Genomic DNA, 25,997 nt, shown 5'->3' with positions numbered 1-25,997 from the left:
AAGATGGGATGACACAAAACAGTCTAAAGTGGCCAGACTGTCTCCCTACAACTGGAAGGGAATAAACAAAATATCTAACACCATTAGCAAAGTATGGGGAAAAAACCAACAAAGTAGCATTTGTTATAACATACAAAATCTTGCATCCTTAATGCTGGTTAGATCCTCAGAGAACTTGTTAAACTGTCAACAACCAGAAAACTAACTGGGCAGAAAGAATAAAAAAATGGCTAAAATGATTAGCAAAAGGGACATAAACCTCTTCTCAAAAAAGCGTAGCAAAAAGTTAAAGCTGAGCCCATAGGACAGAAGATTCTATAAATTGCAGTCTCCCTTGTTATAAATTAGTTGGCACATCAACATTAGGAATTTGTTTTGGTTAAGAAGTGGAATTTTGGAAACCATCTCCATTTGCCACACTCCTGTTTCCATCACGGGGCAGTCTGAGTGCACAAACAGATGCGACTGAACTCAGATAAACTTCAGACATGCACCTTAGTTAGAACTTCCCAATTTACATTTCATTTGCGTGGATGATCTCTTTCCAAAATATTTCTGCACACTGTATCTTGTATTTTTCCACCAGTAGAGTGATCACTCTTGATCTGAAGTGTACACGTACGTGCACCTGTATGTTTGTACACACACACACAGTTGGCACTGTATGAATTAAAGCCCTTTTTAATCATGTACCGTGTACATCACACAGTATTATTTCTGCATGGAAGCAACTATGACTTGATATTATGTCAGCTACATTCCCTCTAGTTCCTGAAGCCAAATGATTTAAGCCCTAAAATATTAGATCAATTCAAATAGATTAGTAGATTGTGGAAAGCCAGATTACCATAAACAAAAAGCATGAATTTGTTGGGCTTGTTGGATTTTTTTGACTTTTTTTATTTTTAAAGGGGAACAGTTTGCAACATGTTGACTTCCAATGATTATAAAGGTGAAATAATAAACAAATAAAAGGAACAAAAAGCGTTTCCGAAAGATTCAGCGTAACTCCTGCAATCCTACCAAGATTTCAGCAGCCTTATAGCACGGTGTGGCTTTACCTGTAGCGTCAGCTTCACGAACGGCCGCGAGGACCTGTGCTCAGCATCTCTTTCTGGAACTGCTGGCCGAATCGTGTTGCAGTGCTGCTGCTCTTGCCAGTTCTTCTCCCGGAGAGGCTCTCTCCAAGGCTTCGTGCTGGTCAATGGTTCAAACCAAGATGGTCCGGGACCAGAAAAGGAATTGGAATGGTTTTCTTTCCTAGATTCAGATTTCAAGTCTTCTGCTTGGACGAACCAGGAAATCCCTGTTAAAAGGCCACAGAAGAGAATAAAGATTTGTACACAATACGTGTGCCTGTTTTCCATCCCCATCTATGACCATTTATGCCTGTGCTGGTTTTGGCTGGGAGAGAGTTAATTTTCTTCACAGTAGTCAGTATGGGCTGTGTTTTGGATTTGTGCTGAAAAGAGCGTAGATAACAAAGAGGTGTTTTTGTTATTGCCGAGCAGGGCTTACACAGAGTCAAGGCCTTTTCTGCCTCTCACCCACCAGCGAGCAGGCTGGGGGGCACAACAAGTCAGGAAGAGACACAGCTGGGACAGCTGACCCCAACTGCCCCCAGGGATGTCCCAGACCATATGGCATCATGCTCAGCTCATAAATCTGGGAGAAGGAGGAGGAAGAGGGGGACGTTCAGAGTGGTGGTGTTTGTCTTCCCAAGTCACCGTTACATGTGATGGAGCCCAGATTTCCTGGAGATGGCTGAACCCTGCCTGCCCAAGTGAAGGGGTGAAGGAATTCCTTGTTCTGCTTTGCTTGCATGCGCCGCTTTTGCTTTCCTTATTCAACTGTTTTTATCTCAACCCACGAGTTTTCTCACTTTTACCCTTCCGATTCTCTCCCCATCCCACCAACAGGGGAGCGAGCAAGCGACTGGGTAGGGCTGAGCCGCCGGCTGGGCTTAAACCACAACAAAGCCCAAGGTCTTAGGTAAATCCAATCAGTGGCTTAACACTGCAATAAATACTCGCTTCAGTTTAATAACAGTGGGACTCTGTAGCAGGCACCTTTGACAGTTTCAAAAGAATTTCCTTGCCAAGTGTCAGAAAACCAGCAAGTCTTTATCAAACAACACTTTCGAAAAAGCACAAAATGGCTTAGTTTGCAAGTTTGTCTCTATAGACAGAAGAGTTATTTATCAGCAATTACATCTCTTTAAGAAGCCTCTCTGCTGTCCTAAGCCCTATGGCTTTTTATATATATTTTTGAAGATCAAATGCTTTACATCTTCTAAATGTTAAATATGTATACAAGAATTAGATTACTCACAGTTTACATACATAACGGGATTTGAATACATCAGCTAGTACTCTGAGCAGATATTCTAAAATTTCTAAATTAAACCAGTATGAGAGAGTATGATTTGTCCCAACAACAGCAGCAATGATGACTAAGGAAAATATTTTTAAACATTTAATCATGACATTGTGAAGACTGACAGGAAATTTAAAAGAAAAAGAAAAAAGTGAGGAGGCTACACCATCGGCCCAAAAATGCAACTCTAGCTAAAAGAGGGAGATGAGTCTAGTTCTTCAGGTACCACAATCTTCCCTCAAGTACTCCTGAATAAGTATTTGTTCTTTGAAGCCTCAGTACATGAAACAGTAAGTACAGCTTAGAGCAACCAGTTACCCAGAGTTTAACAGAACCTTTTATACCTTGAAAAATCAAAATTAAATACCTACATGATTCCCATCTCATTCATCTTTCCTTGCCTTATTTATTGCTTCCTATCTACTACCACTACTGGCTAGGTTGCATCTAACAGCTTGACTGAAAATGCCATCACAACAGAGCACTAGAGAGTTCACTTGACTTAAGTGTTTCTGTTTAAAATTCACTGATTAAAAACAGAATAAGAACTGACTGTACTACTGACAGACTGTACTACTGACAGACTACTCTGTGTCCTAGCTAATCCTCCTCACATATTGTGCTGGTTGCTGTTGAGATGTACAGCTTTTCTGGTCTGCAGCGAAAGTGTATTTTGGACTGACCTTGTGGCAAATGCAGCCTGCTCCTTTTTGTCCTTTTCTCCACAAAAAAATTGCCTGGCTGTCCCTTCTGCTTATCCTTGCTTCCTGCTGCCTGATGATCTGTGACCATACCATCTGACTCTTCAAAAATACCATCCACACAATGCCAGGGTTCCTGTGGCCGTTGATTTGGCTGGCTAGATCTTGGGGTAGGAAAAGTCACACCAACATCTCGAGTGTTCTTCTTAGTTGCACTGTTCACAATCTCCAAGTCTCCTGTAGTTGAAAATGAAGCAGAACCATCTTATTCCAGAGCAGCTGGAAGGTCTCCCAACATCAGCACGCGTGACACGCATAGTTCAGGGGATGACCCTTAATTTTTAGTCGGATGCTGAAGGATCACTTTCTTTACCCCACCTTCAAAAGGCAAAATCTTTTATATTCCCACTTCCAACTCAAAGAGAGTTTAGAATGACTCAGGATAGTTACTATATGATAATCTGACTTAAATTAAAGTGGTGTAAAGTGCCCCAAGCAAAGCAAGCATGTGTGTGTATATATATATATATATTTATATATGTGTGTGTATATGTGTGTGTATATATATACACGGGGCAGGAATTAAACCTGAACCATGCCCCTGGCTGGGGACCTGAGTTGACTCTCAGAAGAGTCAACTTCAAAACCACTGCTGAAAGACCCAATGGCAGCTCAACACACAGCTTTGCAGTTTGGACAATGGAACTGTAGGTTTTCCTGGACCTGTTAGTTTATCCAGTGCATCCCATCTGAAACTATGTTTTAGCTATAGGAGATTGGTTTGCTCACAGCACTACCAATGTTTAACAGAAACACCAGCACAAATATTTAACAGAAACCTATAAAGTGGAAGGTGTCAACTAACATTCGAAAAGTCATAACGTGATCTTGAAAACAAGCCATGAAAATATTTTTCTGATTCAATCCATTTGCACGTGGAAAAAAAAAAAAGCAGTAATAAACAAATAATTGATGTCTGATGAATAAAACAAAGCTGTTAATCTGATGACTGGAAGTTAGCATGTAAATGAAAGCTACGAAAAAAGCTGATAATTGCCACCAGAAAAACCCAAATGCAGAACCGCAGCAGTCCAGGATCAGTTTATGTTTTAAACAGAATATAACATCCAAAATATTACCAAGAAGAATATGAAACACTGCAGTTGCTTTCTGAAAGAAAGGATGTCTACAAAATACATTCTGTGAGTAGCAGATACCTTGCAGAAAAAACAATATATAAAAAAATACAGTTACTCCACCTTTGCTGTTGAAAGGGACCAGAAGCTTAGGAGGTTAATAAACTTCTAAGTATGTGAGAAAACTGGCTACTAAAGGCAGACCAAGAAAGGAAATGAAATGGCTCATTTTTCTTACAACATGACATCTCTCTCTAAAAGCATTCGAAGTGAATTTGAAGAATGCTGCTTGTACATACCCGTCACCAGAAACATGTAACAGGCTTTGGAGAGTGTTTTCCAGAGATGAAAAGCAGAAGCAAATACAGAAAAGAGAAGTCTGGGATTCAACACCTCACCTGCTTGGATACCTTTGTTTAGCATCCGAGTCCGTCGCTTGTTACTAAGAGCAGAGCTTGGCCCCCAGGAACTGCTGCTTGCAGAGGTTGAATCCAGTGAAAGGGAGACAGCACTCTAGAAAAAAAAACCAAAACATGTACAAGAAGAGAAATTCCTGAAATACTAACCAAAACGATCAGAAAGTGAGTTCTAAACAGCGAAAAAAGCTATAGCCATCACTCTTTACTTGTTGTACCTTCATTCTGTTGCTGTTTAGATGTTTATCACAGGCTGATCGGTGTCTTTTATTGCTGTGCCACACAACGGCCAGCCTTGACTTTATCCTTGTGCACTTTCAGCATCCCTTTATAGCAAGAAAAGCACATTATTTCTGTAAGGCAAGAGCTTGCCTGTGACCAGATTCTGTACGGTGCTGAGCATCCTCCAATTCATTTGTTCAAAGTTCATGGGACCATGTGGCCTGTCAAGACAGACTTACAAAAAACCTTCGCCGTGGCAAGACCATTTGTTGGCTGGATTTCCATGAGAGGTTGCAAACTACTTTGGAAAGAAGGAGAATAACCTGTAAACTGAAGCCTATATTCCTACCCTCTCAAACCAAAAGCCTTTAAAGGTTGCTTTGTAATTTTACAACGTGCTCCAGTTTTATACCATTGCAACGAAAGAGCAAAGGCCTTTCAAAACACGGGAAGCTGTCTCACCCTGTGACCCTCATTACACAAAATTCTCCAGGTCAAGAAAATTAAACTCAATAAAGACAAGAAATAGAAGACACTTAGTAAGAGCACGGCTTAGGCAAAACACCAGTTTCACATCTTCACCATTCACACAAACGGAAGCGCCAGCTGCGGGGATGTAAGCAGCACAACTCCGTAATAATAAATTAATTTCAATTTTATGACATGTTGTAACTTTAGAGCCATTTAGAAAGGAATATACTCTGTAAGTGTAATGTATCTAGTCCACAAGCTTTCTGGTTATATAAAATACAGAGAAGGTTAGTGCTTTATTAACAGCAATTAACTGACAGTGCTTCCCCAGGCTTCAAATCCAACAGTGGAGCACAGACCAAGCTCTGCAACTTCACTGAATTTAATTTTTAATTACGAAACAGATTTTTTTTTTTTTTCCTTGATCATAGCAATTAGTATCCTATTAGTAAATCATAACGCTAGCCATGATGGAAATGAGCAGAGGCTTTATTACCTTTTTATTGAATCTCTGCTACCACTTCAATGCTAAACATAATTTCATTTCAACATTAAAAGGAGGCAATTTCTATTCTCACTCATCCTGGCAAAAACTGAGTTTTTTTAGTTTTATAAAACCATTACAGCTCTAGCAGAGTGCACTAGACAGATGTTGTAGATATGTCTCTTCTTTCAGAGAACAGAGGCAAATTTGAGTATGTGCTCAGCAAAAGGGAGTCTAAAGGAAGGGAAAAAACCCCCAAGATAACCCATTTACATGCACATGCATATCAGCCCGCAGAAATAAATATCAGCAGCCATTCAATACGGAATATTGACATGCACATTCCTATTTGGACTAGAATAATCAGTGCAGTGCTTTCAAAGCCCTTCAGCAGTTGAATAGCGCAACCTTTAGCTTTGTACCTGCTACCAGATGGCAGCTTGAAGAGTGCTTTAGAAATAACAGAAACTGGAATAGATAAAAACCTTCTGGGGTGGGTTCAGCAGCTATAAATAAAAAAAGCTGTAACCAAGTTTTCTGGAAGCAGAGCTGACAATAGGCTGTCATATATATAAAAGAAAAAAAGCTACAAAATGCAGCACTTGCCTGAAAGATCCATACAGTAGTCTCTCTAGGAGTAGGGTTCCTGCTATAAATAAATATCTGTCTCTGAACTACAGATATTTGCAACTAAAAAAAAATAAATCTTGATTTTTGCTCAGCCAAGCATCACAGAAATTACCAAAATTTTGATTTTAAACTAAGTTTGCCATTTTGCCATCAATTTTCTCTCGCTCCTTATTTAAGGTGGGTCATGTGTCTGTCTATATGTATTTTTAAAAAGAACACTACATCAGCAAATAAAAGATACTACTTTTTAAAGCCACCTGGCTTCAATGCAACATCAAGCACTGGGAACAGTGAGCCTTTATTCTCAGGTAAGTACTACTGCAATCAGTTATTTCACAGGTGATTCTAACAGGCAAAAGGTTAGATGTTGGTTTCAAGGTCCAAATAGCCATGGAATAAAATCATCTCTTAAATACCACAAGCCTGCAAGAAATGTTGGATCCTAATTTCATTGTTAGATGGTCAGTGTTCTGGTTAATGGTCCTCATGTTGCAATGTTTATGACAACTTGATTTTACCTTTAAATAAATATTACAAAGAAAAATATTAATAAAAATATTTTTTTAAACCGTTCATAGTCTTGAAAAAGACTGTTTCTCCCCCAGACATGCATTCATTAGCTTACTTGACACATAGAATGAGTTTGAGTTGTTTCTATAAAAAAACCCTAACTCGTTTCAATGAAATCTATTAGTAATGATGACAATACCACTTTCTTCTGGTAGTACGAAAAAAACAAAGAAATATTTCTCACTTGTTCCTGTACTTTTCAGCAGTAACATATATTACAGAACACCAAAACTGTCATTTCTTACTATAATCACCAAATCAACGCCAAGGCTCCCTTTTGGGAAATTGATTTTAATTTCTCCTCCAAAGGGCAACAGATGTATTCAATTGAAATGATCAGAACGATTTCCTCCACTTTAAAACAGTTCTACTCCAGGCTTTTCACCTAGAATCCTTAGGGTTGAGAACTGGTCTTTTATTACACCTAAACTGGCAAATACAAAAACTGAAGAAGCTTACAACCAACACTCATCCAGACAAAGTAATTCCAACATTTAAGATAGAGAAACAGTAAGAAAATTCACATAATAATTCCCATCTTTATGAAATGGTATCTATCATTGCCCAGAGATATTCAGGCAGCAATAGGAAGTCAAAATCTACAACCTCAACTTACCACCACTGTCTTTAGGATTGCTAACACAAAGAACCTCCAGGTAACTAGAAATCAGATACAGCAGGATCTGGCTTCCCAAGACAAAGGAAGAGAAAAAAGAGAAATAAGAACAAAGGGAAAGAAAGCACAATTGAGGTTTTGATATTTCAATCTCGTCCTTACTCCTGGAAAGGCAGAGGGACTTGTTTGATCAAAGACAGAGGCCTACCATATAAACAACACTCTGGAAAATTTTAAATAATTCTCTGAATAACAACCTCTGCTGTACAGCAGCTTAAGAGTTCCTGTAAAGATGAGTTAAAATTATCTTCTGGTCTAACTGACCACATACCTGGATCTCTTTCCTTTTCTTGTGTCTCTCAGAAGTGACCTTTGGATATTCTACACCCACTTCTTTGCCACTTCCCTTGTCCCGCTTTTCAGAGCGACTTTTCTGATGGTTGATTGTACAATAAAGTTGGGAGAGTCTTGGGGACAGCCGCACTCTTTCGTGCCCAAAAGCCCTGATCAGCCTGGCAGTATCAATGGTGGAAATGGAACTGCTCACCTCAGTCTGAGTAGCAGTTTCTGCCTCTGTTTGGGTCACCGCATCCGATTCTGAGGTGGTGGAACTGATCGTGGTGCTATGACCTCTACTAAGCCTTGTTTCTGTGGAAACGTCACTAGGAGTTTCCAAGTACTGCTGGTGCTCCGAAATTTTATTCGTGTGGCGGATAATTTTCTCACCTGACTTATTTTTCCCGAGTTCAACAAGGTTATTTTTATCATGGGTGATTTGTGGTCTTTCTTTAACATGCGTTGCATTAGGCTCTAAGGTGTTTTCAGACAAGCTCCTTTCTGGAAGTTTTATTTTAGTCTGTTCTCTTCCCTTTATTTTCTTCTCAGAAACATTATTTTCAGATCTTGTTGGTATTAATGTATGCTGAATGGGATTCTGAAGGACCCTGGCCAATCGATCAAGGCGTTCAACAAGGGACAGTTCACCCTTACTCTTAAAATCACGGTGCTGGTGTCTCTTCTGACACTCCAAAAACTTAATCCAGAGCTCATCTAAGCTACCAGGGGAGTGGGCGCTCTGTCTCGGTGGTATGTCTTTCTCCACATTCTCATTACGGCGAGTGGTTTGGCTACTTGGTGAAGTATAATTTCTAGCTGCCTTTTGTTCTGCTTCTCTTCCTCCACGTTGAGGTAGCTCCTTCCGTGGCATTTCATTCCCCAAAGATGTGCTAACATTTAGATACTCACTGTTGCTGTAATCCGCTTCTGCAGTGAGCGGACAGAATTCATTTCCACCATCTTTTTTATGACAAACAGAGAAAACACGCTGATGACGACGTGCTTTTTTCCAGTTCTGTAAGATGGCACTTGAGGAAGGTCTAGCATGTCCAATACCAGAACTGTCTTCTGACAGCTCGCTGTTAGACAAGAAGTAGCTCTCACAGATGGGCGTTGGATGATGAAGGTAGAACCGTGCAGATTTGAAGACTGAATGAGTGGTTTTTACAGACTTCGAACGATCTGTGCATTCTAGAAGAAAGGAAAACACTTTAACTTTTTGTTTCTTTACAGGGAAGCAAGTAGCAAACAGAAAATCATAAACAGGATGAGTTTCATCCTAACACTTTCCAGTCACTTCAAAGGATTAAAAGCAGGAATCACTGTACCCAATTCCAAAAATGCAACAAACTTAGAAACGAAGTTGCAGCATTATTAAAAGTACATAAATAATACTTTCTATCATTTGCAACACAGAATCCAAGAGAATATTATATCCAACTGAATCTGAAGGAGGAATCTAATTACACCACAGGTAATTACTCCGGCCAAGATTTGGACTCATCTTTATTTATATTTATGGAAACTCATGACAGGCAGCCACAACTCGTTTTGCCTCTTTTCAGACCAACGTGCAGGGAGTACAAACATCCCCTAAGATTATGCCTGAACGTTATCTCTTAACAAACTCAAAACAACCGATGTAATTTCCTGTACAGCTCTTAAAACTGTCTCTGACAGCATACCCAGATCTAGCCCTGTTTTGCTTTCAAGCTCAGATAACACACTTTAGTTCAAAGCAGCACTGAAATCCCCCCAGAATATGCTACTATCTGAAATCATAAAGAACTATATGCAGAAATCCAATTATAATCTCATTTGTAATAGGCATATATTAAGTACACATGCAGCACGTGCCAGCAGGAATATACTCCAAAATAATTTTAAAGCTGTTTGTAATATACTGTAAAAAAGAAAAAAAAAATCAAAATTAAAGAAGTAAAAATGTGTTTCCTGTTATGTTCTTTGTACAACAGACTGAATTATATAATGAACCATGAAGGCAGAAAGTAGGAATTATAGATGCTAGTGCCAGAAGGATTTTGCAAGCCTCTATGCTTATTGCAAGATATTCCATGTCATTTTAGCCAAGTATGTTGTTAAAGGATGCCTTATAGGGCAGTAATAGCTTTAGTATAAACAAAAAAGTTAATACAAAAAAAAACCCAGTTCATTTACTAATGGTACCACCAGTGACTAAGTAGTGGGGAGCTGTCAGCAAATGCCTATCAAGCTCCATTAATGGCACTATCACGCTCGTACTAGATTTTCTCCCAAGTTTGTTTTTTTTTTTGTTTGTCTTTCTGTTGTTTGGTTTGAAACGCTCTTGTTTCTGTGACTGTGATCTACTGATGAAAACAGAACCAGAAACCAGGTCTTCTTTTTGTTCACTTGAGCAAGCTTTGCCACCGGTTCAGCAAAAGGGTGGCAAGTCCAAGCCTCTCCCTACCCAGCAGGAAAATACCTATTTACCTCACCAAGAATCACAAGCTAGGTTTTTATAAAACCTCAATTCTACATGGGAAGATGTGATGCAAAATAAGCTCAAGAAGGGTCACAACTGCGTGAACTCATGCTGTTAACACCGCCTCATAAACCTTACTTTTATTTAGTCACTTGTTTTCCTTATGTTTTATACATCTCTTCCCTTCCCAACACAGAGACACTTCAGTGCAATGTCAAGATCATGAATAGCATAATCTGACCCAGTCTCACTAACTCTGAAGTTGGAGGAGTTTGTCTTTCCATACAAGGTCAATGTTTATATACTCATGTAAGAGGATTCCTCCACATCCTCCTGACAAATGAGATCAGGCTTGGGAATACTATGAAGAATTTTCGCTATTTCTGTATTTTTAAAAAGTTACCAACAAAATGGAAGGAATGCAAACAGGCGAAAAATAAAAATAAGTTTATATAGAGAAACTTTTTTAAAAAAATACATAACTTGCATAATTTTAAGCTCTAGACAAGCTCTGTGGGTAGAGGTAATCTTTTATTAGACCATCTAAAAATACAGTTGAAAAGTCAGAGAAGATTTTAGACATGCAAGTCTCTTTAGAAAGCTTGCTTAAATTTCCAGCTGTACTGGCTGGTTTAACAAAAGATTAGTCCTACTTACAGTTCCTTTCTTGCCTGTGTCTTTAGACCACCCTAGCTACAGAAAAATACTATTAGGTAATTTTATATTAACACTTGTGTTCCCCTTTCATTATTATGCAGGCTATTCAGAAAGACAAGTATCCACTGATCTCTGCTCCAGCATGCTATTTTGTTTGTTATTGCAGATTCTTGTTCAGCGAGCTCACTTCTATATATGCACTCTTTCTGGAGTTCTACCACCATGACTGAGCATTCCTCTTCTGAGTTACCCACATTTTTCTATCTTACTCCACCTGGTTCCATACACTTGCCTTTCATAAATGCTCACAGAGAATTATTTCTTCCATTAGAAAAAATAGGTTAAGACAACATTGTCTTTAATGTTGCCCTAATTCAACTATTCGTCCTATGTACAGTTACCAAAAAAGTAAAATGAACATAAAATAATGCAGTTCAGTGTGTCTTATGCAATCATTTTAAATTACCTTCTGGAAATAAAAATTATCTTCTGGAAATACCAAAACCTCTCCATTCTAAAGAGAAGAATTAATACAAAAGAATTAAAATCATCAGAAGGAATCCCTACCAATGCATCAGCACTGCCCTGTGGGGTGACCTTATCCCAGGCATAGAGAGCTGCCTGCTTAAGGACAAAAATAATCACGTTGAGGTACTTCATAAAAATCTGTTTCATTAAATGTCTTCATTTATTGAAATGAGTTTATGAGATACTAAGAAAAATAAATAGGCTCCCAAACCCCCTATATATGTGACTGCTTAGAAGAGAACAGGAACTCTCTAATTCAGAATCCATTATGCAGTTCACATGTTTTGGGTCCCATCCTTCATTAACAGCCACAATTCTATTACCCCCTTGCACTTTGCTCACTCTTTGTTTAATATAGCACATGTCCCAAAACACTGTACTGTGCAATAAACAGCTTCCCCGAGGAACTAATAGCTGCATTTAGGAGAGACAGCAAACACGCAGCAATTTTCTATTTACTTCTGAACAGGAACAAGATGCGATTCTCAAACACAACAAAAATCCTCATCCCTACGCAGACTTGAGGAAGTATATCAGCCACTCAAAATCACAGAATGAGGTTTTGTACAAAAGGAGTGGCCGTCAGGACTAATTTTTGCCACTGTCATGAGATACAGTGTCAAAATCATCAGTTAGCACAGCATCATTTCATTTTGTCAGCATTCTCAACAAATAAAGCCTTAAAGTAAGCTACTGTCATGGTAAACTCTGACCTTCATCCCTCAGGAGTACCACCCAGCAACGTTAATGGAGGGGAAGAACAAAGAGACATCAGTTAAATCAAATTAAAATTCACTTAAATACCAACATTACAGAGATACTTTCCACCACATCACAAGACAGCGGTGTATTTGTGGGCAGGAACACAACCCCAACCCAATATACAGAACCATCCCAACTGTTTTTATTTACCAAGGCATTTCTGTCGTTTTCTACACCGCCATCCTTTCTACACTTAAAGAAGACTTTGCACTTCAAAACTTAAGAGTGCCTTAAAAAAAAAACCCCAACACAAAACCCAAATAAAACCCCACCAAAACCCAAAAGATCTTACAAAAGCTCTGATAAGCATTGGAGCCACTGGAATGCTAGGAAATACTAATGTCCAAGTATTTGAGCGGTCAGGGAGAAGCAGAAAGATAAAGAAGAGAAAAGTGAGTCAAATTCAGCATCTTCAGGAAGACTATCAGCAATATCATGAGACCAGAAATCTTGGAACCTCAAATGCAATTCTTTTGCTCTGCTTTGTTTTACGTGTATGAAATCACATGTAAAATTGAACACACTTTAACTACCTGAGGAAGCTTCCAGTGGTATCATTTGCTCCTCAGCCCAGGCTAGCTTGGGCTTGGCCCTCTTCGTGTAGATTCCTTCTTTACACTTGATAGCTGTACTGTCTGGAGGATTATCATCCCTTAAACCAAGCATGTTTGCTGGAAACCTTGGAGGAAGAGCATCATTTGACTCTGCAGAGAAAGAAAGCAATAACTATGAGTAGAAAGAGGAAGCAGGAAAAATAGATACAGAGATTTCACAACAAAGACAACGTCTGAAAGCAAACCTATTATCCAAGTAGTGGTGCCAGTATATTCAACCAACCAACAATCATGATTCCTAGTGAGCAGTTCTAGTGAATAACAGCAGCAGTAGGTATTGCACCACATTGTTTTCCATGATCTTTGGTGACAAGGTTCTTCTCTGAGAGGTAGATAGAATTTATCTATTCCACTAATGAGCAAAGATGAAGACAAGAAAATGAGCGTTAGACAAGTCTGCTAGGAAGCCAGACACAGGACTTGGAATGTCCAGACTCCCTCTTGCTCACATTAAAATTCCAGACATTTCACTGACTGATGTAGATATCTATTTTCCGAGCTCAGAATAGCAATGGAGAAAAACTGGAAGACTAGAGTAGGTCTGTATAACCTCTACAGAAGAATTCAAGTCAACAGCAGAGCTCTCCTACTATCATATCGCTGCCTCCTAATGTTAGAAACCTGAAATGGCCCTTAACTGATTTATCATCCCTGTCAACACCACCTGGTTACATTCAGCGGACTCGCTCAGCTCCGTTTCCTTTAGCTACTGCTCATGAGCTAAGAATCCCAGCTGCAGCAGGGAGTTTAGAAAACAAAATTTAGTTTTCAATTCTGCTACATATTTTCTAGAACCTTGCACTGCCTCATATGCATATTGAATTTTTATATCTAGCATCATAAGTTTCTGCAAAACAACAGACTCGCATCACATTTGTTTCTCTCATTTTGACCATATCACAACAGACAGACTGGAAAAAGATAATGAGCAGAGACACAGAAACAATTACAAGAACAATTTGTGACTATAATGACTAACCTGTGCATTTATGGCCACTGTTGTGGCAACCTACTCCCCTGGGGCACATCTGTCAGGAACTGGACACCTCTGTTAATAGTAGTTTTGTCTACAAATAACTTTGGATGTCAGAAAGATCTGACTGAAAACAACCTGCAAATAAGACCTATAATGCTTAAGTGATGTGTTCGTTATGTATAGAAGAGAACTGAAAAATAACAGCAGGCAAAGCAAAAGAAGTTGATGAATCACAGAGCACCCTTTCCCCTAGTGAATGGGAAGTGTTTTTTACTGGGAGATGAGAGGATGTGGGGAAGAGGCGAATATGTATTTTAAACCACAGTTATGAATTACATTGTTTATAGAAAGGCTTTCTACACTGGAATCCCCTAACATGGAAAGAAATTCAGTACTGAGAAAGGTATTATCTGAAATGCATGCTGTGTTATGCAGATATTTCAGAATGCACGCATAACAAATTAATAAAAAAAGGGGAGAATGTACATAAATAAGGGAACTCAAAAGGAGGAGAACTGGCAGAAATAGGAAAGAGACCAAACTGAATAGTAATTCCCACAGGAAAGTAAAGAATTATCAAGCTGTAAAACACTGAGCCTTGTTTCTTTTCACGGCCAGAACGGAGCGCTAACATCCCTTTCATCAAAGAAATTGAAACCATAGCCTTCAGTCAGGACTTAACACATCTTTGCGTTGTAAAGTGGTGTGAACATGAACAAAGACATATTTCTATTAAAATCAATGCACTTACTCTAAACCGGTAGGACGGAAGAGTTCTGAGCTCAACCGAGACAATTCTGCATACAAAATTATATTTTGATATATTTTGATCCAAATGCAAAGTGATACTTGTAGTTCATGGAAGACCTAAGATAAATAAGTACCTGAGTGAGAGCTCTCAACATTGGTTTCTGACCCATCTCGAGAAATTATGGATTTTGTCTTTAGATAAGGAACATAATACATCCCAGTACTTCCAGAAGGTTTATAGGGCAGCAGTAAGGGCTGATCTGTGGGGAAGGAAGGCAAAGCAATTAGCAGAAGTCAGGCTTTAATCCTTTAAGGCAACCGAAGATAAAAGCAACAAATCAGGACCCAAGGAGAGTGCTGAAGATGTTCACTGCAGTAAATCTAGAGAAATATCCTATTCTTTAGGAAAATAAATTACCATTATTAATTATTTAATTTATTATTTAATACCCGCCCAATGCTCGGAAGGTTGACTGTTGCTTAGCTACAAGAAACAGCTTACTTACCTATTCACTATTAAATTTCTGACTAGGGTGACAAACACTGACTTAAAAAAAAAACCAAAACCATTCACATAATCCACATAGCTCCCACTTGATCCATGCTTAACGAAATAATTTTAAATGAGCATGGATATCTGTCTCTCAAGTCAATAAAAACAGTGTGCTGTCGTAACAGAATTCCAGTAAACGTTTGGACCAGAACATTAGCTGACTTCTAATAGCAAAGAGCAGAGATGATCAGATAGCTGAAATATTTTTTGCGCTCTTGATATATTGCAAGAATCTGCTCTCTCAACTCATACTATTTTAAACACCTTGCGAATAGAGATACAAAGCCTGGAGCCCAGAAAAAAAAAAAATCATGAAAACTATCCAAGTCTACACACATTAGTATAAAACACCACTGTGGGAAAACACTGTGCAACATCCACATTCTTCTGCCAACAGATTTTAAAAGCCCTGCACATTTTTCTATTTTAATTCTACTGAAAATAGCACATGCATATTTTCCTTAGATTTTGTACTACCTTGGCTAGAGTAAACCAGTAATCAGATATATCTCTTGATAAACTCTAAGCAGCGAACCAATTCAAATTATCTAGAAACAGGTGTCAGAAAATTTTCTTGAACCAGACTTGAACACAACAAATTCCGTTCCTGAATCACAACTGTACTGATACAATTCCCTACCCGCAGGACCGCAAAGGCCAAGTTTAAGGGTTGGGTTTTTTCCCATACAAGCAACTTTAAATATCAACATTATCTCAAAAATGTTACTTCCGCAAAAATGCTGGGTTTGGTTTTGGTTTTTAATACCTATAAATATCTCAAACTTGAACAGATGAAAGTCTACACATACATATAAAATGCTAATTTGCTCACCACCCTGCCTTGGGAAAGGGGAAATCTTGTTAAGAGATAAAGTTGCATTGTTGGGAAGTTCATGTGCTTTCTGGAGAGATGACTGGTGGACAGCATTTCCGTCGTCTTGTGAATTAACATAAATTTCTGCTGAGAAGGTTGTTTTTTCAGGACTTTCTGTTGTTATCTGAGTGGCAGCATCAGAAGTACTTTTCCCAGTTTTTGCAGGAACTACAGAGTTGAAGATATTCTTCAGATTACACCCTCCTGAACCCTGAGCTTGTGGTCTCTCAGCAGTTTGCAGAGACTGCTCCTGCCCTGCTGTGCTTGTAACAGAGGAAAGCACCAGGCAGGGATCTGCTGAAGACACGGGCATTGGGAAAGATAAAGATCTTTGATCTTCTGGAATAAGGTTAGCAGCTGGTAATTTAGAAACAGCTTCTACTAAAGTTTCTGGAATATTTAAAGACACTGGTTGAGCATTAACTTCGGGTTTATCCCCCGATCTCATTTCATTTTCAGTATTCACGTCACTGTGCAGCTCTGAGTTGTTACACTTTGAGGAGAGGGTTATATGGACACAAGACAGTACTTTCTTCGTTGGTGATGAACGAGATACAGACGTGGTGGATAAAATCTCATCTGTAGACGAATGATGAGACGTACCGATTTGCTCTCTCGCAGCCTCTTTCTGAATAAGAGGTACTTCATCAGAAGGACTTTTCTCCTCTTCTGCCAACAGCTTAATGCGGTCCTTCAGCAAATCAGTTTGGCTGGCTGGACCTGAACCTTCTAAGCTTCCATACAATTGGCTGTGACCAGCCGGGCTTCTTTTCTCCTGCTGGTCAGAGCTTATAGAATGGGGTTCATTAAATCTATTAATTTCTTGACTGGATCTTGTATCACAGTCAAGCCCCACCAGTCTGGCACGATGCCTGCCCAATTCAGTTACATCTTGAGGCAGAACATCAGAATTTTTTGCACTAAGGGTCTGTCTTTTATCAGCATGGATGCTTACAGAATCCTGATCTAATGAACAGTCTGTTTCTCGATAAGCTCCAACTCTGTTACTGTCAGCAAAGACATGATGAAACCTGTCTTTCTCAGCAGAAAAACCAATCTCTTTAGACACTGAGCCAGCAAGCATTGGACTTGAAGGAGGACAGGTCTTAGATCCTCCCCAGTGTTGTTTGCTATGGCTCTGTTCCTCAGGGCTAGCAGAGTCAACCTCCAAAGGCATTATCCCATCAAGGCCATCTCTAGCAAGACTACAGCCGAGTGCCATGGAAGTCAAACGTCTCCGAGACGAAAAGGTGATAGAAGTAATTTGCTTTGCCATATCTTCAGAACACTCTTCCAGAGACAGCTTCTTCTGACCTGGTAAATGGACATCTGTTTGAACATCTGAAGCAGCTGCAGACATGATTGTGCATGAATTCCACTCCTTCTGCGATGGGGGGTGAAGTTCAACAACAGGATCAGAATGACTAGTTGTAACTGTTCGATGCATTGGTGTTTGAACGGTGCTTGAAGTTTTAAACTGCGTATCCTCCAGCAGGCAACAATCAGAAGAATCAGCTCGACGTAATGGCACGGCTTGTTGTAAGCTTGACTCTACAGTCTCCTCAGTCCTGATGGCTTTTGTCAAAGTTTTGTCAAATCTTTTGTCACTTGGAGCTTGGAAATAGTCTATGTCCTGTTCCTGATTATGGCTATACTCAGAAGCAGCTTCCAAAACACATACTCGTGGATCCTGAAAAACAGAGAAGAATTCACATAGGTTATGTGGACAACTTCCTGCCCCCGACAAAATGTGGATTGCAGAATTCAGACTAGTGTCAATAATCAAGAGTCTGTCATCAGGAATGAGCATATGCTCTCTCTGAACTCATCTGTTAATAGAACTAATTAAAAATTTGTCATATTTTAAGTGCCAGTAAATTAGTTGACATGGTTTTGATGCTATAACCAACAGCAGCAGTGACATCTGTAATAGAACTATTTAGTTTTGTGAACTATCAAGTTGTAACTCTGTTACTTAGACTAAGTCGTAAATACCTCTCACCATCGCTCCACTCACTGGAAAACAAGAGAAAAACCCCAAAACTTTCTTCCTTTCTATCAGTTGGCTTCATAGAGAGTTGGACATTTATCGTAAACCCAGTTCATAATATACTGAGAAAAATTACTATCTTTTCAATGACTATTTATTCACAATCTAAGTTCAAAGGGATTCAGGAAGAGACAAAGACACTCTGCTAAAGCTTTGTAATTTCACTGATAATCTTATTAATTAAAAAGATAGCCAATTAGCTCCTCAAAATCACAGAAACACTTTGGTTGGAAGAGACCTTTGGAAGTCTCTAGTCTGAGCTCTAGTCTAGCTCAAAGTAGGACTAACCTCAACATCAGAACAGGCTGCTCAGGGCCTTGTCCCATCAAAAATCTCCAAGGATGGTGATCGTGTATACAACTTAACTACTTGTGATCTGTAAATGACTGATGAAAGGTGTCCCTTCGTAGCTCCATGGAAAAACAAAACAACACAGAAACCCACATTTACTTCCAGTTATATGTGGTCAAACCTTAACGAAGTATGCAACGTTAACGTTTTCTTGGAGGTTGCCAAATCGGGGAGCAGACACACACTAAACCTCTTCTGGTTTGTGCCAGAATCCAAACAAACTCCACACTATCAAAGCACTACATTACGTGACATTTTAGAGTTACAGGGATAATTCTGCATCTGACATTTTGCTATGCCATAACTATCACTATATGAAACAGAACTTGATATAAAAGGGTTTCCCTTGCACTTGAGTTGTTTGACTCTAGCGTTTATGAAGCAGAACTAAAATGAAAGGAACTCGGTTACACAGAAACAAGTGGGAAGAAAAGCTGTCCTTTACAAAGCATAAGAAAATATTTAATTAGAAAAGCTTTAATTTTCCATAATTGCTCTTCCTTTTTCCCCTAAAACAAATCTGCCAATTTCTCTCTCAGACAAGAGCTGTAATAAATCTTTTTATCTTTACGGTCACCACCCACTGATGACAATAATTAAAAATGACTGAAAATAATCAGAGCTTTGATTTGCTCTTCAAGGTAAATGATAATTTGTAAAAACTTTCCAATTCTCAGGTGCAGATCATTTTCATTCTCCCATCAAAACAGGTATGTTTGCCCCAAATACTGTTTTTTTTGATGTGAAAGCTGATGACAATACTGCAAAAAAGAGAAGGTATTTCTCACAACAGATAAAACCCTAATCCCACCAAAACCAAGGAAGTTCACTGTCATTTTAAAAAATATGAGCAAAGACAAGTGACATTTCCATCTTTGACCACGCAAATTGCCCCACATCTGTACCACTCCCCAATATCAGAGCCACTATATTTAGGGCTCTGCTACATGTATTCAGGCATCTCTGGCCCGTATTATACACAACAGTATAAAATACAGTGTCTTAAATTACCTGCCTGTGGTCATTTAGGAAACTGAAACTAATGATTTACTTCAGTACTAACTTCTATCCCAGTTTCTTCGCCCGATTTTACTAACCATTCTAATTTTCAGCGTGTTCTCCAGTCCCCATTGCTTCATCTTCTCCTTCACCCCATTCCACCATCAAAAAAACCTCCCAACAGCAACAATCAACAGCAATTTATCATACCAGGTAAATAAAAATTAAAGCAACATACGCTATAGCCCCTCAGCAGAATCAGACAGAAAAAAATCCACACCCTACACTCTGAGCATACTCATCAGATGGTGTTACCTTTCAGCTGCCTCTTAATGAGGCAAATTACTGACACTGCAGCTAACTGGAAAATTCCCAGGGCTACAGCGCTAAGGAACCTACACCTTCTCCTGGCATCTCAAAACAGAACCTGATTTTTCTCAACACACCTTTTGCAGACGAGGCACTAAATATACCATACAGAGATAAAAATAAAGAGGGATCGGCAAATGGCTCCAGTCACCTGCCAAGCAACGTAGAAATAAATGTGTCTAAACACTCGAGGAAATTTAGATATTCCAGACTTTTCTTTCAGCTCATTAGAAACAGCAGATACTAACAAGGCACATTCATTGCCTGCAGAGATTTACCGAGATCAACAAGGGAGATAAACAAAACATGATCTTCTCTCTCACCACCCTCATTCCCTATGTCGTGGAGCGATCACGAGGCAGGGATGGATGGGACCTTTGCCTCCAAGACTTCTCTCATTACAGCAGAAACTCCCAAATGCTGATAGCTGATCTTCGCAGCAACTTACCTGACTGGTGTAAGGAGAAGGTAGTTTGGAAGAAAAGAAACGCAAATACCTCTAGATCAAAGATCACACTACTAACAAGTGAATAAAACATCACACTGCCAGATGCGTGCATACTCTAAGAGCAGAAAGAGAAAGCCTTGGAAGCCCAGCTGGGAAAACCTTATGGTACCACTCACAGTAATTTATTACTGTCGGTGTTGATCAAAAAACTGCAACAGCTTTTGCCCTGAAGCAAATTAAGGCAACTACTCACCTGATCCGTTAACAATGCAGCTCCAACGAGGGGCAACAACAGAACTACTCAAACACTAACCTTTGGAAGTAGCTGTACCCATTCTAGAGACATTACACACTGAGATTCCCCTCACTTAGACACTCACTAAAACAGGTATCACAGAGTCAGTCCCATTCCTGACACAAAATCCCACACCACACTTCACACAACATGCTAGAAAGCAGCTCCCTCTTACATTATTTCACCCCGATTCTTTTCGATGGGTCAGTTTAGCGTCAGAGGCAGTACCATGGTTAGTGAACACTGGCAATGGACAAGACAAAAGACAAATAATTTCATCAAACCTTACACCCAAATCATCTGAGCTAATCTATCAACTACAGGCCACCAGCCTTCTTTAGAAAAAATTTCTTAAGCGTCATCATCATTTTATTAATTTATCAGAATCTGCACTTCCTTAATTTAAGTGTCATTAAAAATTACAATGCTCCCATTGAGGTGCAGAGAGCAAACCTGAGATAAGTATTCTGCCATGGAGATGGGCCAGATAAGCTTACTCAAATAAAAAGAAAAAAAATCGAGGCTATTTTTATTTTTTCCTACTGATTGGAACAACTGTGGAAACAGCAGAGTATATTTCATTAATAAAATGCAACACAGGTCCCTGGATGATTACACCCTAGTCGGAATTTGGAAATCAGTCAGAAAACATTTTTGGTGTCAGTTTATACAAAGCATAAACAAGTATTCCACAACAGATTTTCCTTCCTTTCTACATCCCAGATGTCATTAGCAGTAAACTATTTTAGAAAGCCCTGGATTATTATTCTAAAACTGTACTTTTCAGTGGCCTTATCTATTCTAAGGCAACTAAACTAGTTTATCTGGCTTCCTGTATTTCCTATAGCCAAGAGGGACAACAAGGGACTGTAGAAGAATGCAAGGACACAGAGTAGCCCTGTGCCAGAGTAGAGGTGAGAGATCTCTTCCTTAAACCACATCCCAGTTCAACGGCCTGAAGTAATACACAGCAACTCCTACTACTGAAAGCAAGCACAGAAGTTGCTATAAACTCATCTTCCCAAGCCTTTCACATGTTTTATTGTGCTTGTTATGTGTCATCTTTCCAAAAAAGATCTGTATGGCATATGATCCACAAGAGATTGCAGTGCAAATTTATAGCTACAACTCAGTGAACTTCCTGAAAAAGTGAGAAAGTACAAGGAGTGGAAAAATACAGCATATAGTGGAAGAATACTGTATACAAAGGGGGAACGCTCTTAGGCAAGTCAAGAGGGAGCTATTTGGCACCCATAAAAATACAGGGTGGGGTAATAAGGTCCTCAATTCAAGGAAAATTCTTAGGTTTAATACGCTGAACCTGTACTTACATCTAACAGCAACTCAAAACCCCTCAATCTCAACTGGGGGGCCAAATCAAATGCACATGCACAAGAAGAAGGTTAAATTTGAAAGACAATGTTCCTGGAATAGAAGACGACCTACAAGTCTTTGGCTTTTCCCTGTTATTCTTGAAAATCTATCTGGAAAGACTCCAATGATTTCAGTGGAAGAACAGTTAACAGGGCTGATCTCTGGAAACTATGATTGACCTTTCATATGCTTTTCCTAAAAATCCCAGACTTCACGTTGCTTATAGCTCTTTGTGACTGAAGAGCATCACCCACCCTAGAGTTAAACTCCTCAAGCCTATCAAAAGAGTAAGTACCCTACTGCCCATTTACCTCCTCCAGCAAAAACCAGATCTCTGCAGCCACACCAGCATGGCCACAGATGTAGGAATTATTCATCAAGCAGTAATGTATCTATAGGAATGTCTTGGCAACTCTTTGCCTCTCTTCGTCACAAACAGGTTTATAGGAGAGTGCCATCAATTTATCATAAGTTTCACAAGACCCATCTCTGGACAGTCTGAGATTTGACTTTTCTTTTGCCCATTTACAAAATATTTGCAGTTAATAAATCCACAGCCTTCGTCTCCTTTTTGTCCTAAGCAAGGTCAAGGCATGGTGCTTTCTCTTTCCATGACTGGCCAATTAAGACCTTTAGGAAGAGTCAGTATGAAATGGAATCAGTATGAAATTTAGAAAGAAACCCTCTATGTCAAGACTTACATGTTTGCCATTTATTCCTAAGCATTTCTGTCAGACTTTAGTGTTTATAAGAAAAGCAAAACTGCGTATTTCTCTCCTTGTGTAAGGGAAGAGCAATAAATCAACAGAAAGACTCCACAGATGAAGTGTACAGAGAACAGATTCGCTACTCAAGGTTTGTCCATCTTACTAAAGAGAAAGCAAGGAAGATACAACTGAGTTACACTCATCAGCATTGTTTGCTATTAGAGATACATCTTCAAAATTAAATTTTCACACTGAATGTTCTCGATTTTGGGCCACTATTTAGCTGAGCGCTTGAGTACAAGTTTGGAGCCCATTTATGCGCATATGTCCCAATCACCTCCTTAAACACTCTGCTCAGCTAAAACTTGAGAAATCATTATGATGCTTCTTTCTTAGCGCGTCTGTTAACACATCACCAGTGACAAACAGCTATCAAACAGATACTTGACTATCTCAAAAGACGGAACAATCTTTAGAATTAAAAGATCACTGAGAAGAACTCTCCCAAGCTGTCCTGCTCCTTTGTTGCATTTTCTTTTTTTTTTTATATAGACAAGCTTCACATGCTTCCTGTTGGAAACAATAAAATATCACAGTGGTACATTATATTTCTTGAGTTGACACCTATAAAAACAAGAGGCAGAGTCTAAACTTTCCAGAAAGAACACTCATCATAAGCCTGCAGCAGAAGCACTAAATAAAGATGATGGTCTGACGAAAGAATTGTTTGCTTGAGTGCTAGGAACAGTTTGTCTTTCTCAGTCTTTAAAGCTTAGTAGAAGGAAAATATCTTTTCATAATCTTTGTTCTGTTCTAAGTCAGCACATGGCCAGCTCTATAAATTCAACAGGTATTTTACAGAACAGTTTCTATTAAATTTATAGTACATTATTTTGTCAGCAACAAAACTGACTGCATTTTTTTCAGTTACACAGTTTTCAACAATCTGTATTTTTTCAGTGACACGTTGTTTTGCTTGGAGTGAAAAATACATTTATATCTTACCAGCCACCTTCATTCTGCAAACTCAAAGCCATTTTTTGTCTGAAACCAAAGCCATCAGAGTAAAATATTATCAAGATCAAAGGAGAAAATGCTGTGGTTGACCTAAAGCAATTTCTTGGAATCATGGTTTGCAAAATTATGATTAATTTTTTCTTATTCTAAATTGGGATAAAACAATTCATAGCTGACACTGAATCAGATAGAGGTAGAATACTTGGCTCCAGTCTGTAACAAGTCAGTGTTAGGGACAAAGCTGTGATCTACAAAAAAAAAAAATCTAAAAGTTGGGGGAAAAAAAAGCTTCAGGGCCTCTAGTTTTTCATTGAGTAGACTGAAGAAAAAATTTGTGTTTTCTTTCTCTTTTTTAAGAATTTTCTGCATTTCTAAAAATTAATAAAATTAAATATTTTTTTTTTCAGGGTCCCCACTCAAAGATTACATCAATACCTGAATAACTAAAAAGTTAGTCTGATGGTTTTTGGAAGCTAATATCTGTATTACCAACACTGTTCATGCCTAAGAAACTATAACACAAACACAGACTACTCTTGAAAAACTATTTTTCATTCTTGATGATGCAAGGTTTTTTAAATAAACAAACAAACAAAACCCTACTGCTTTTCCTGGGAGGCAGGCAGTCTATACAAAAAAAAAAAAAAAAGAAAAAAAAGAAAAAAAAAGGAAGATATTGCTAAAGCTAAGGACATTTTTCGGAAACACCTGATTAAGGACAGATTGTCTTTTCAAATGCAAGTTTTCTACATTCTCCTCAGAAACTGCCCCAACCTTTAGCTCTGCTTAATTACCCAGTCTCCATTCCACCAACTCATGGTATATAAGCATCTCCACATTTTTCCAGCCTGTTCTTTTAATCAAAATACTCTCTATGAATTGTGCCCTATCTTGGGACACACAGACAGCCCCTAGAATTCATGACACAATTAGACTGGACATCAGATGAATGCTGAAAATGGATATTTAAAGTCAAATTGAAGGTAATATGCTCCTACTTAGACAAATTCCAATCCAGATATATTATATAATAAATGAACTAGAAGTGTTTCAAAGGAGATATGCAACACATGACAACAATTCAGTGTCAAGTTTTCACAGAAAAATAGAGCTGTAAGAGTCTGAAAGCTCATCTAGTCCATATCCCTGCCCCAAATCAGCATTAACTACACTTATTCTTTATAGATACTTACCCCAGCTCTTCTTAAAAACATATTATGACTAACACTCTATAATCTTCCTCTCATCATCCTTACCATTAAGGAGTTTCTTTCCTAAGATGACTCTTCTTCGAACTCAAATACAGACAACACAAAGGAGGAACAATTTACTCCCTCCTTCCCTGAAACACCCTTGAAAAAATAAATAATCACACTCCTTTGTAAACATTTCAGAACACATTGGAAGTAACACAACAAATACTGCTATTATCTAGATGATATTGCCTTGTAAATTACACAGAAGGCGTTTACAAGGCACAATCAGCACATGCATAAATACTTTGTGAAAAGCAGAACTCATTAAGCCAATTAAGAATCATGAGCTGTGTGCACTTTCTCTCCATAGTAACACCAGTTCTCCCATCACGTCATCACTAACCACATCTCTGTCCTTCATACCTTCCATCAGAATATCTTCAGTTGTGTGCCACCCCCTGCACCCCAAACCACTCCCCCTTCGCCCAAGAGACCTAACTACAGCCTGAGGAGAAAAAAAAAAAAACAAAACACACCACCCAAACAAAAAAACCACGAAACCACGAGAGCCTGTGCCATGGCTGGTCCTAAAACATGTGTAGGAACTGAGTAAGCTGAAACAAGCAGCTCTCATTAATTTGCATCCCCCCCCTCTCCCTGTCTAGCTACCAATCTTCAAAATTATTGCAGGAATAGAATTCATCCTTTTAAGATCACAAGCAAGACAGTAGCATTTATCTCCCACTTCAAAAATTTTCTCCAGAGCAAGTGGTTTGTCTGTTTTGTACCTTGGCTAGTGCAGATTTCTTGGCACTCAGAAGCAGCTCTGCCTTTATTCCCTCTAGTCTTTGTTGGTCCTCTTCACTCGAGTCTGACACAGATCCCTGAGATTGGCTGGCCAGTTTGAGCTTCACCCATGCTACACAAAGAACATAAACCAGAAAGTAGTTCCATTTCCATTTTCTCACATCATGTATGATAACAGTTTTATAACTTATAATCAAAACTTTACTATGCATTTCTAGCTACTGTGACTGAGGGAACAAAGACCACTA

The 25,997-nt window shown here is 38.9% G+C and overlaps 1 protein-coding gene across 2 annotated transcripts in view; it reads right to left on the bottom strand.

The window, feature by feature from the left end:
- The window catches only part of ALMS1 (ALMS1 centrosome and basal body associated protein), a 74,403-nt gene that overhangs the window by 11,984 nt on the left and 36,422 nt on the right, over nucleotides 1-25,997 (bottom strand). The window contains exons 8-15 of one of the 2 annotated variants that reach the window (XM_074904250.1): nucleotides 25,731-25,861; nucleotides 16,095-17,826; nucleotides 14,844-14,969; nucleotides 12,903-13,073; nucleotides 7,954-9,149; nucleotides 4,612-4,726; nucleotides 3,060-3,314; nucleotides 1,062-1,306 (exon numbers count right to left, since the gene is read on the bottom strand). In XM_074904250.1, coding sequence (XP_074760351.1) covers nucleotides 1,062-1,306; nucleotides 3,060-3,314; nucleotides 4,612-4,726; nucleotides 7,954-9,149; nucleotides 12,903-13,073; nucleotides 14,844-14,969; nucleotides 16,095-17,826; nucleotides 25,731-25,861 — 3,971 coding nt within the window. The remainder of the gene's footprint in view (nucleotides 1-1,061; nucleotides 1,307-3,059; nucleotides 3,315-4,611; nucleotides 4,727-7,953; nucleotides 9,150-12,902; nucleotides 13,074-14,843; nucleotides 14,970-16,094; nucleotides 17,827-25,730; nucleotides 25,862-25,997) is intronic. The other variant, XM_074904251.1, reaches the window with a different exon arrangement.

Source organism: Athene noctua, chromosome 4, assembly GCF_965140245.1.
Source record: "Athene noctua chromosome 4, bAthNoc1.hap1.1, whole genome shotgun sequence".
NCBI classification, from domain to species: Eukaryota; Metazoa; Chordata; class Aves; order Strigiformes; family Strigidae; genus Athene; species Athene noctua.
Note: the sequence above shows the minus strand (reverse complement) of the source record. Positions and strands in the feature narration are given on the sequence as shown.